General features: G+C 36.9%; 1 protein-coding gene across 5 annotated transcripts in view; it reads right to left on the minus strand.

Annotated features, from left to right (window-relative positions):
• XRCC5 (X-ray repair cross complementing 5) overlaps window positions 1-12,292 on the minus strand; it is a 42,362-nt gene that overhangs the window by 13,569 nt on the left and 16,501 nt on the right. For all 5 annotated transcript variants that reach the window (XM_026053728.1, XM_026053734.1, XM_026053742.1 and 2 more), the window contains 5 exons: window positions 10,745-10,807; window positions 10,083-10,220; window positions 9,003-9,093; window positions 7,692-7,825; window positions 3,130-3,326 (listed from right to left, as the gene is read on the minus strand). In XM_026053728.1, coding sequence (XP_025909513.1) covers window positions 3,130-3,326; window positions 7,692-7,825; window positions 9,003-9,093; window positions 10,083-10,220; window positions 10,745-10,807 — 623 coding nt within the window. The remainder of the gene's footprint in view (window positions 1-3,129; window positions 3,327-7,691; window positions 7,826-9,002; window positions 9,094-10,082; window positions 10,221-10,744; window positions 10,808-12,292) is intronic.

Raw genomic sequence — 12,292 nt, forward strand, 5'->3', positions numbered from 1 at the left:
CTGTAAAATATACACTGAAAAGGTGACATTGGCAAAAATTTCATTATTCAGCTGTTCCAGCAGTAACAATAAACTACTTAGAATTCTCATCAGATTCATTTTAAACATGAAGCAGTACTGAAAACTTAAAGTAAAAAACTAATTTACTCTTCAAAAATTGCTAGTCCTAGTCTTGGAATTGACAGCTAACACCTATCTGTTTACACAGGGCAACTCTACCAACCAATATTCTCCATGAGCACATGAGAACTTGACCTGGAGCAGTCAAAACATGCTACAAAAATGCCAATGAGTATGTAGCTCCTCACATAGAAAAAAACAACCCTCAACTACAGCTGGAAATCCTTTCAAAGGATGACTTAACTTTTAGAGAGGTAACTGTGGTTTAGGTTGCCTCTTAGTTTTGCCTTYGCACTTAATATATTTCTACCTGCAGATTCAAACTGAGAATCAAATTACCCAACTGGCCAAAATTCAGAGCATGTCCTGGCAACAGGAGGGGAAAAAGAAAGAAGGAATAAGAAAAAAGAAAGAAAAGGCTGTTAATCACGGGAGAGGAAGGCAAAGGTACTGAACGTGATGGGTGGGCACCAAAGAATCCATTTCACTCCAAGAATGAAAGTTACTGAGTGACCTAAACTGTRGCCTGTGTAAACTAGTGCTTAGGGAAATTTAGAACAGGATAAAAAAAGGTTATTCTTAAACAATCCTACTTCTGCAGTGAAGGAAAAAAAAGTGCAAGTATGGACAAAAAGACACCCTGAATTAGGTCCGGCTTTCCCTGTTTCAGGGTTGAAACCAAATAAAAATGTACWGCATGTTACAGAGCAATGATTAGAAAGAAATTGTATTTCTTTTTGTACTACAAGACTTTTYCCTCCACTTTTTATAGCTTACTCAGCCCCTCCTTTAGGCACAATGTCTCTCCCACTTCATTTCAGCAGTCATCTTTGTTCTTAATTTTGTCACTACTGAGATTAAACCCCTTCTCAGCAACGCCTGTCATCTGAGATGACGTTACYGATCACTCCAGGAGGAAGGTAGGCTTTGGTTATGGCTCAGGACAAGGATAGGATACCTTGCCTCATTCCCACCACTGCTGACTTTGTGGCTGACCTAGGGCACATGGCTCAGTTGTTCTTGTTCTCAGTTGCTCTTTGTCTGAAAAATGGAGAAATTGATACTTATACCAGAAGTYAGAACTTCTGCTTGTGGGTTGACATAGTTTGATGAAAGGCACTATGATTATCCAAAATCTTCCTTTTAGACTCTTCTCTTTAAAAGCTGGTTTGCATTTTCTTGAAATTTCATATGAAACATACATGTAAGATTAATTTAATAAAACCACTTCTACTTCTGTAGAGAAGCATCTCACCTACTGAAAATCTGAGGAGTTAACAACCGCTCCAAAGCAATCCTAAGAACAAAGTAAAATGCTTTCCACTTTACTGGAGGTTTTTGTTTTGTTTTCTACTACACATTGCACAGTTAAAGTGAAATAAATAAATACTGAAAATTCCAACCAAAGATATCATGTGTGCAGTTATGCTGGCTTAGTCYCATTAGATCTTAAAAATTAACCTGAAATAAATCAGGTCAATATCATGATGAGACATCAAATGAATGAGGCAGAAACAGTAACAAATTAATTTTAAGAAAACAGTCAAGAAAGCTTCTAGTTAGGTTTTCCAAAACACTTTAGTGCAAATTATCTAGATCTGATATTTTAACAAGTTGGACATTATCTGCTATTACCACTTAGTTACTGTTTTTGTGAGGTATTTTTTGTCAACCTATTATTTAACTGCATCACTCAGCTTTTTGCAAACAAGGCAGAAAYACAGTTAATTCTGCTGTAGTGCTGACAACGCTACTATTTTCACGCCTTTCTACACCAAAACCGAATTACATCCATTTGTACCTTTCCAATCTTACTACCACTAATTTTTCTCCACAGTTGAACCTTTTTTTTCCAAAACTATCTGAATGCCTCACAGTATTCCACAGTTCCTATAATTTTTTCTAGTTGTTTCTACTTCTCAAAAGAAAGGTTTTTTTTTTTTTAAGCAAAAACAGCCTTTCACAATTAACCACTTGGGGTAAGGTGTTGTTCACCAACTACCAATAACATACTAGGCTTTTTTGTCTGTTTACATTCTTTCCTTAGCTTGTTTGACCCCAAGTTCTAGTGATTTCTTGAACTGCTCCTAAAACATCATTTTCATAAAAATATACMTAAAAATATACAAAGCAGATACACCCCCACCCCCCCAGCTGGGGCACAGTACAAGGACAGGTGAATTCAATCAGTATGAATTCACAAACACACCAAGACAAGCCAGGCACACAGAGTAGCAAAAACATAAARCCAGGTACTTCTTAGTCTGCTTACAGAAAAATTATTTTTTTTTCTGTAATTCAATCAGTATCGCAGAGTAGTTACAACTTTGAGCAACTTYGCAGGGGAGCAGAATGCAATACCAATTAACCAAATTCACATCTGCAGCACAAATAATGTAACATAATAAAAGCAAAGACTTTTTAAAAAGTGTTAAGAAAACAGATATTGCAGGAAAAGTCCRTAACAGCTAGTTTCTTTTCCAAGACATACACCTTATTGCACAAAAATATTCTTTAAATGAAGTTGCTTTTCTTTTGACTTGGCATTCAAAACAAAAGCTRCCGAACAACCAATATAGAGCATGCCGAGATAAAAGACTCATCTTCACAAACAGTTTAAGACTCCACAGTATTTATTCTAAGCTGAATGAGATTTTGTTATTCAATTTGTTTTACAGATAGGAGGGGAACAAACTTTCTAAYCATCAGGCAATTAAGGATTGGAACAGTTAGCGCCAAAGTTCTGCGGTCTCCACCCTTGGATGATTTTGAGCGCAGACTGGATTGAGCCCCACGTTACCTATTTAGATCTCAGAGCTGGCTCTGCTTTAAGCAGCAGGTTGAACAAGAGACCTCCCATTTTCGACAATTCTGTRCCTACCAGCATAACCTGCCCCATAGCATCTGGAAAGCTATTCGCAACACCCTAAACTGTGGTACCACAACCATCATTTTTCATAATCTAACTCACTGATTTTATGTTCAAACGATTCTGAGTCTTTAACTCACTTGTCTTTGAAGATGTCTTGAGCTGTCTTGTCTTCTTTCTTCTTGCCAACATCCTTCAGGGGGAAGAGTGCTTTTATTTTTTCAAGAGCAACCTGGCATCTTTCTTTTACCACACAGGGAATCTCGAGCATCTCCAAAAGGTGCGGTTCAATCGGCGGCAATGGCTTATCGGGGTATAAAGCCTTATGCTGCAAACACTGCAAGAAATAGGTTAAGCAAAGACAGACTTTCAGGTTATATGCTTCTAATATAATATGCCTGTGTATCTGACTTCATCTGCTTTATTAAAAAATGTCTTCCATACTAAAGGGGAGGCTATGTTCAGAYTGCTGCAGTATTCCAGTTCTCAAGAGGATTGAAAGTCATACGATCAGGATGCTTAAGGAGATTTGTAAAGACATTAAACAAGATGACGGATTAAAAATGGCTACACCTGCACTCATTGTAACAAGCTCAAAAGAAAATTATGGAAATCCAGAGGAATGAAAGAGTTGTTCCCAAGTATTCAGCTTTTCAACTTAGTTTTACCTTTAAAATACAGTCCTTTTACRTAATACTGTCACATAGCGGAGACTTCCAGGAATTCCACAGTTAGTCAACAAGACACACWCAACTTTGTATTCCAGCTGTTTGAACAATTTATTCTTTTCAGAGAAAATATTTTTTTCATCAATAAAATTCAGTATGCATAACAATAGAATTTATCACCAGTTTAGAAGCGAATGCCAAGAGAGAAATTAAAGATGCACAGGTGAGGCAGAGAACAGAGGTGTGTTTGCAGAGGAGCTTTGAAAAGAATGAGGGACTGACAGCTGTGCAGGAGAGCTGAACAGATGGCAGGAGCTACAMAGGAGAAGGCTCTTTCACCAAAGTGTAAGTGCACACAGGCAGGGGCCCGGCAGAGGAAGAATGAGCAGGTTAATGAGGCTGGCTACAGAAACTCCAATGGGAATTTTAAATACAAAGCAGCTACTTCTTAAATGTTAAGTATGGGATAGCAGTAGGTATGTCTGTCCGTGCACATGCTATGCACACACATATATATATATGGACAGAATCACAGGCAAACACACATGCTGTATGCAGGAGAATATTTTATCCCATTCCCCTGTACCATGTGGATCAGACAATATGGATATAACTATTCAGTACATCAGGAAAACAGGCTAGATMTGCTCCCCCGATGGCTGTCAGACATGACCTTAATTTAAAAAAGAAAAACAAAGCAAACAAAAAAATTCTATTCATGCTGAAGAGCTGCCAATAAACAAAATCCAGACCATATGCTACACATCAATACTGATGTGCTTTCATGCTGCCATTAAGATTGCAATCCATATTAGCACATACTTTCAAAAGGAGGCAGTCACAAAAGGCTACTGATTTGTAAACACTTGTAATGATTTAAGGCATAATTATTATGAAAGAAAGTAAAAATGTTGCTAGGAGCTGCAGTAATGGCTCTTGCGATACAGGAATAAAATAATATTTAAACAGCATTAGGGAATTGATTTAAACCCATGAAGGAAAAAAAAAAGCAAGTCCTTTATTGTGACTGCTTTTGTATCTCAAGTTCCCAATTGAGTAGTTGCAATAGTTGGGCAGAATGAAAAGCAGCCACAGCCTCCATATACTCCATTTTTCAGAGCAGAAGATGACTTCTGAAACCTGACGTAATAAATGGAGATAAAGCAACTTTAGACTTGATCTTAAATTTTAACCCATCAGCCGCTTCTAATCTTGCTTCCTCTTTCTTCCAGCAAGAAGCTCTCCCACCTTCACTGGACAGCAAGACACTGAAGCAAGACAGTAATGAGCAATAGAAGAAATGCCTGAATAGACAGGAATAAACTACAAAAAGGCATCCGCCCCATTCTCTTCCATCCAGCATCCAGGAAAATACTTTCTAAAGAACATATCCCAGCAGTTCTGTACAGCCTGCAGGAACAGACTAGTATTTAAAGCTGCAGAACATGAGTAATAATATACAGCTGTTGGTATTAAGCATCCCATCTGAGTTCTCTACTCATCCTCCAAAATCATAACTTTCAATTGTGACATCTAAAGTAAGCAGGATGATTCATTTTCCAAGGTTCCCTTTTCAGGGATTACGGAACRTGCTTAAACAACTGCGCTTACGCAGTTTGCTAGCTTGCGGGTGGATAAACATTCCTGAACTGGATCTCACCACAAGTGCCTTAGTGTTCAGCGCGTTTGTGACTAGTTTAAAACGACCYTCCAACAGATCTACTTCATGCAGTGGAGAAAGAGATGGTGTGACGTTCAGGAGTTGATGCAAGCGACCTCCTGTCCCTCTCCACCCGCCTGTAGAAAACACATCCCATCATCACTGAACAGTCCATCTACTTACAAACAAGCTCAGTCCTCCAGGATCATTCTCATGGGGTCTAGCAACAGCCATTACAGCACCTTTAGACGTGGATTCTGCAGCTGGACTGGCTGGATCCCAGGAACTACCCAGTGCTGCAGGCTACCCTGACCCCAAATCTACCGCTCAGGTCTGTCTCAGTAGAGAACAGTGGTGAACAACTTATTTGTCTGGATACCAAATAAAATGCATTGCATTTCATTCCCTAATGTCCTATACACTTCCCACTGCTGTACTGAAGAGAATCAACTTTAACATTGAAGTTGGAAGTTTGGCACCATCAAAGTCACAGAAGATAGAGCAGGCTTTTGTGGAGAAAAGTGAAGAGGAAAAAAAGTCAAAAATGCAGCTGAAGCTGTGGGTACAGGATATTCCCCATTTCCCACCCAGCAAGCATTAGCAACTTTCCACCCACTTGGTTGTTTCCTGATGCCCACTAYCGCTTCCAGAGAGATATTTTAGCTTGATGTTTCTGTTTAAATTCTGACTCTTGTTGCTTGCTATTCAAAGTATCTTTATGAGGCATGAGAACAAGGAAATGGAGGAAGAACTCATTTCTTCCTCAGTGCTGTTTTTCCAAGTAATCTACCTTGTTCAACTAGATCGATTTACTGGCTACATTGAGAACATAATTTAAAGTTTGTTTTTAGCTCACCTAAGAAATAAACAGCAATACTTATTTAAAAAAACCAAAAGTACTTGAATAAGAGGATAAGTGCTAACAGGGCTTTATAATAGTAAACAGTACAGACAGATCTGCATACTACCTAATATATTGAAATAATAAACACATTTTCCATCAGTAGCATTCACCCTTAAAAGTCCTATTACTCTTCAAGAAAACTGTCAAGATAAGTAGTTACTCTTGTAGCAGCACTTAACTGTAGGGACAATGCCAGGAAAGAAAATTCACATTGTACCTAGAATTTCTCAGTTATGTTGCTATCTCCTATGTGTTTCATGTATAAGTAAAATCATATTTGCTACCTAATATCCAAGCTTTATAGTCCTTCCTAAAATACAAGTGATGTAGATGTCAATCCATTTTAAGCTCTTCCCCAGCAAAATCTTTTGCTGACCGAGTCCTGCATTTGGGTTGCACACTGTCTTGTCAATCTGACTGGCAGAATTTAAAACGGGAACATTTAGTACTTCAGGCGTCAATCAGAGTAGGCTTTGAAGACCCTGGGGTTACTCGTGATCCTGAAACCAAAATTTGTCCTCCAAATTCGCTATTTCTGATAATGCAAAGAAAAAAGAAAGAGACATTGTGACTTTTGAAAGCCAGGGTGATCTTTCTTAATTTAAAACCACTTTTTAAAGTGAAAAAAGATCACTTGGAATTGTTGAGACTTTATAAACATAGATCCTATGCCATTTTTGGTCAATTTTAGAGTGTMATTACACAATTCTCTCCATGGCATTGTACACAACAATTCCGCAGCTGCAGAAATTGCATCGTAATTGTCTTTATTTTTGAATTTGCTGTGTCATCTTTTTTGAACACTTGAATCCCAACGCATAATCAGTCTCTTAGCCTCAGAAAGCAAAGAAAAACTTTATGATGTAAAAAGAATATAAACCAAAACGCAGACAGCGTAAATACAAGTAGTGTGAACTGTTCTGTTTGTCTGTAAAATACAGAATATGGTAACACTATTAACTACTTATTTCCAATCAGTTTTACCCTAGACTACTGTTYTCGAAACACTGCTAGATGCAGTGATGAATAGAGAAGTGGCTGCACTCAAGAGTTCCTGGGACACAGAACAAGAAGCTTGATTTTCCCCAAGTTTCAGCCAATGTCTCTCTTGGCCTAGAAGCTGAAGGCTGTGTGTATACCTGCATCATGGTCATTGCAACACAATTTTAAGATGCCATGACAAGTTCTCACTTCTGTGTGCCAGCGAGTTTCCAGGATGCTGTGGAAGATCTCAGCACGTGTGAGTTGATATACTTTTTTCTGGGTTCTTCGTAGCCAGAAATGTTAAAAATAAAACGTACGCCAGGAACTACACAGAAACCATCACTACACATTACTTACATACAACAGAATTTAAATCATACTCTTCACAGAGCAAATCATTTCCATCATAGCTGGAGAAGACAGAAAGATKAACAGTTTTAATGAAAAAGACATTTTTAAAATACAACATATAGTTCATCATCTCACCTGGTATAGTCTCTGAAAATGAGGGTTCGAGATTTTGCTGGGCTTAAACAGGTCCTCAAAACTTTCTCCATCTTCATCTTCATGAACTAAGTTCATAGAATCAATCAGCGAGTCAACTGCTGATAGCTGGTCCGCTAAGATAACAGGAATTAAACACATTTGCAGATGGTTGTTTCTTGAAACAACTTACAAACGAAGATCCATTTCAAGAAGGGAGATTTCAACAAAGGCATTAGATGYCAATGTAGTTATAGACATACTGACAAATATGGATAATGGATACAGTAATAAAAATCCTGCTTTACTTAAGAACAACCATCTAAAGTTATGAGGCCTTTGGAGTTTTGTTTTGAAGTCCTTAATTCTTTCTGCCATTTTTCTTCTTTTTCAAGATGTTTTTATTTGTAATAGAAGGTTCTAGATCTCTTGGAAGAAGGACAACAGTTGATTTGAAAAAACTAAATACAACTTAAAGTTAGGATTGTAAAATAACTCAGTTCATGATAGTCAATTACTGCTTTGTCATGATAGTCAATTACTGCTTTGATAAGACAGGCTGTTAGATTTTTTCAAAAACTGATGGTTATGGACAAGAAACTAGGACCTGGCTTAAAAACATCTCACCATTCCGACTAGCCATCACCCATTGAGTATATCATCCTACAACAAATTAAAGAAGTTCCAGGGAATTTAAGCTATGAAAACAATCTGACAACAGCGRGTTAAGCTTGTGGGCCTGCACATTCTCTCCAGATGCCTCCACATGAATCTAGCCAGTTCATGCTTTAAAAAAACAAAATAAACTTYTCAGACAAGAATACTGTGCAGTCTTGACCTTTTGGTGTTGCATTAACAGCCCGCGCTGCAAGTGGCTGCTGGATCAGCTTTGTATGAACGAAGCTGATGCCTCTGCTCTAGACAGTTAAGCACAGGCTATAGACCCCACCATAAGCCACAGCCAGTTAGCTGTACAAATGCATTCAGAGACCAAAGATGTTAGAGCTCTATCAGAGAGATCTTGCAAGACTAATAATCACCTAACCCAAGCCAGGATTCATTAAATGCGGCATTTTTAAAGATTGCCTGCAAATGTGAAACCGCAAAGCTAAAGTTTTGACACTAGCTTTACACTTCAGGATGACATCACTTTGACATATTTGCAAAAGGCTGTTGGTGAGGTTTGTTTGATTTTAAGTCAAAATAATCACAAAACTTGTGTTTCCATTGGAATGTCAAATATTCTAACTATTTTAGACCATATTAAGGAAAAAGGAGTACATTATTTTGTCCAGATGGAAAGGGGGCTCTTACCTGTAGGAATATATTTTTTGTTGTTTTTCAAGGAAGAAAACACATACTGTCTTAAGTCTTCCATGAAGGGTAGTTGCACGTAGATGAGACACTAAGTGAAATGAAGGGAAGAAGAAACATTTAAAAAGAAACAATCGACTCTAAAATGAAAAATCTCAAGTTCCCTAGAAGTGCCCCACCACAGAAATGTATAAAAAACAAAAAAAACCAAAAGATTTATAGAACAAGCTATAAGCAAAATAAAACAAAGATTGCTTAAAAACACAGCAATGACTAAACTGTTGGTGTGTACTGGTTGAATGTAGACTTCAATTTACCCAATTTCTTTTTCTTAGTGGTTTCCTGTAAAAAGTTCCATTCAGTCAAGCTTTGAATACCCCATCCAATGGRGACTCTAGGAGCTTTTATCATAGCTTACCGAATTTGAAATCTAGAAGTTGTTTGACATTCTCAGATGAATTTTTTTCTTTATTCAAATTCCTCTTCCAGCTCATATCACCCTAAATAATTCCTTTCCATCCTTTATGTTTATACCCTTCAAAAGCCTGAAGACTTATGTCCGCCCCCACCTTAGTCATTCCTTAGCCACGCTATACATATTTAGATTTTGAATAGTCTCCTATAAGTAAGATCAGTGGAAACATATGCTGCATAAATTCTGAAATATTGTGTTGCTTTGGGCCTCTCAGAATTTTTTTCAATTTTATTTCAGATACGATTTTGTTGTGCACTAGAGCTATCCATAGAAAAGGAAAAGGCCTTTTATTTTAAAAAAAGAGAACCAAGACACCAAAATGAAATTTCAAGTTTTACTGAWTTTTTTTTATATTATCTCTATGCTATAGAGAATACTAATACAAACTTATTACATGATTTTCCCCTTTTTCTTCCTAAGAAATATATTTTAAACTATCTGTCCTGAGTTGTTATTATCTTGCAAAATCACCCCCTCTCCCTCCTGCAAAAAAAAAAAAAAAAATTCTGCAAATTTGTATGGTTCAGTTATAATCATTTATTAAATCATTTTAGGAAACCATCGGTAAGGAGGATCTCTAAAGAACAGTAGGAGTTAAATATTACCTCATATGCATCCTTAATTAACGGAAAGGCTACACCAATCTGTGGGTTACATCTTTCACCATAAACGTAACGTACTATGGCCACTAATTTCAACTCATCCAGGGCATGGATAAGGGCAGAAAAAGCAACTGCTGCATTCTGAAAAAGAAAAGAAAGTTTGCAAAATCACACCAGTTCTCAGTAACATCTGCTGAAATACATTGAATTCCTACTAAATTAACTCAAAGAATTTCCGCTGCACCTGAAAAAAATTAAAAATATTATCTAAAAATATCAGAAATATTGTAGGACAAAGCTAGGCAAGTTGGACCCTTAATGGAATAGAGTGCTTTAAAGTTTTACTTCTAATACTTTCATCAGACCTCTGAATTATTGTAGAGTATCACAGTAGCACAACTTTTTGTTCCATGTGAGAATGGATCTAAAGATCAATTCAATTTCTGTGCCCTTACAYATACATAATATTTACCAGATTCTCATTATTCATGTGATGTTGCACCCATTTGGAATCTGATTCAACTCCTTTGACCTTGTCAGGAGAACAGATGAAAACTTCTCTAAACTGCATTAAGAATATTTGTTTTATTCACACCATAAGAACCATCTCAAGTACTGCTATTATTTTTTCTTTCCTACAACAGAACCCTTTTTGTTCACCTTACCTCATCATCTTTGGCTGCAAAGACCTTGAGAACCTGGTTGCCCATGTAGTGCTGCCTCTGGACCTGCAGATGCAAATGGCCACGTGTTACATTAATGACATTCAGCTTGGATCAAGGTAACTGGACTGATTAAGTTATGAAACCACCAAGATCCTATTCATGTGAAAAAGCTGCARAATTTAATTCCTGCAAGTCCTGCATATTTTTCATGTTTGAATTTATCAGACAATATAGGTATTGAGTCATATTCTGCAGTATTGACCAGAAGCAGTGAGAGACGATGCTAATCTCAGGTGTTACCAGTCTGCCTTGTCTAAACTTTGCCAGCAAAGATGTGCCAAATGGATGCTCAAAGATACAAACAAGCTAAAACAAACAAGAAAAACACACAGGAAAAAAAAAATTGATTTTGCTTTGTTGAAGAAAATCTCTTCAAAATGCTAAACAATGAAACTTCAGGTAGCTTGGAGACAGTGGGCATCAACATAGCACTGCTGAAGTCGGTAACAACACACCCCCAGAGCAGATCTGTTTCTGGATTAAAAGAGGATTCCTGAACACAGACTACTGTGCTGCAATTATTCTTTACTCATCCATCTTAAAGAACTCAGGCATTTTTATGTTCGCTATAGTGTAAGTATCTGTACATCACGGTACCTCTTTTTTGTTTGCCAAAAACAGTTTTTATAGTACTTTCAAGTATTATTTCTTGATTTACATGGCATGCTTATAAATTAAAAATCAAAGTTTAAGCGGYCTCTGATCTTCTTTCCTGAGGGATGTGAATAACTGAGAAAATAATATGAGGTGGTTCTATTCCTTCTTTAATTATGCATTTGGAGCTGCTCCAGTTTCTCTAGTTAATAATAAATTATCTTTTCTCCAAAGTTTTTACATGAAACAATTTAATCTAAAACATACATTTGAATAGTGTTAGGATTATGACTCCAAATGGTAAAATTCAGGAACCAGAACACAAGAAAACTACAGATCTGGAAAATTCTAGTTTTAGTAGAGAACTTCTCAATACCGTTACCTAACAATACTGTTTCAGCCTTTCAAAGACATCTGAAAATTTTCATTCCATTGAGATTTTCACAACTACTGTTGGGCATAATTAYTCACACTCTTGTTTATAGGACAAGAGAACACATTAATTTTTATTACAAAATCCAGAGATAGGTGAAGTACATATTAAAATTACCAAAAGCAACATTGTTTGGTATATTGCAAAAATTGTTTTGCAAACAATTTGTGAATTCTTTAAGGGATATTTACATGAACTAAAATTTATTCCTACAAATAATCCTATTCAGACAGTCTGAACATATATCCACCACAATCCAATGGTGGAAAAAAATGTCCTGAAATGAATGAAAGGACTGCTCACCAACAAGAGCATGATGCCTCTCACCCATTTTCCTCTTAACTGCTTCCTATTTTAGTGAAGGTCAGACTTTAGGCTGAAATAATAGGCCAAACTCCAAAGTAAGAGAACATAGCACATGAGGAAATATTGCAGAATGAGATACTGACAGTAATATCCAG

This window comes from Nothoprocta perdicaria, unplaced genomic scaffold (assembly GCF_003342845.1).
Source record: "Nothoprocta perdicaria isolate Ctin4 unplaced genomic scaffold, notPer1 scaffold_0, whole genome shotgun sequence".
Taxonomy (NCBI): Eukaryota; Metazoa; Chordata; class Aves; order Tinamiformes; family Tinamidae; genus Nothoprocta; species Nothoprocta perdicaria.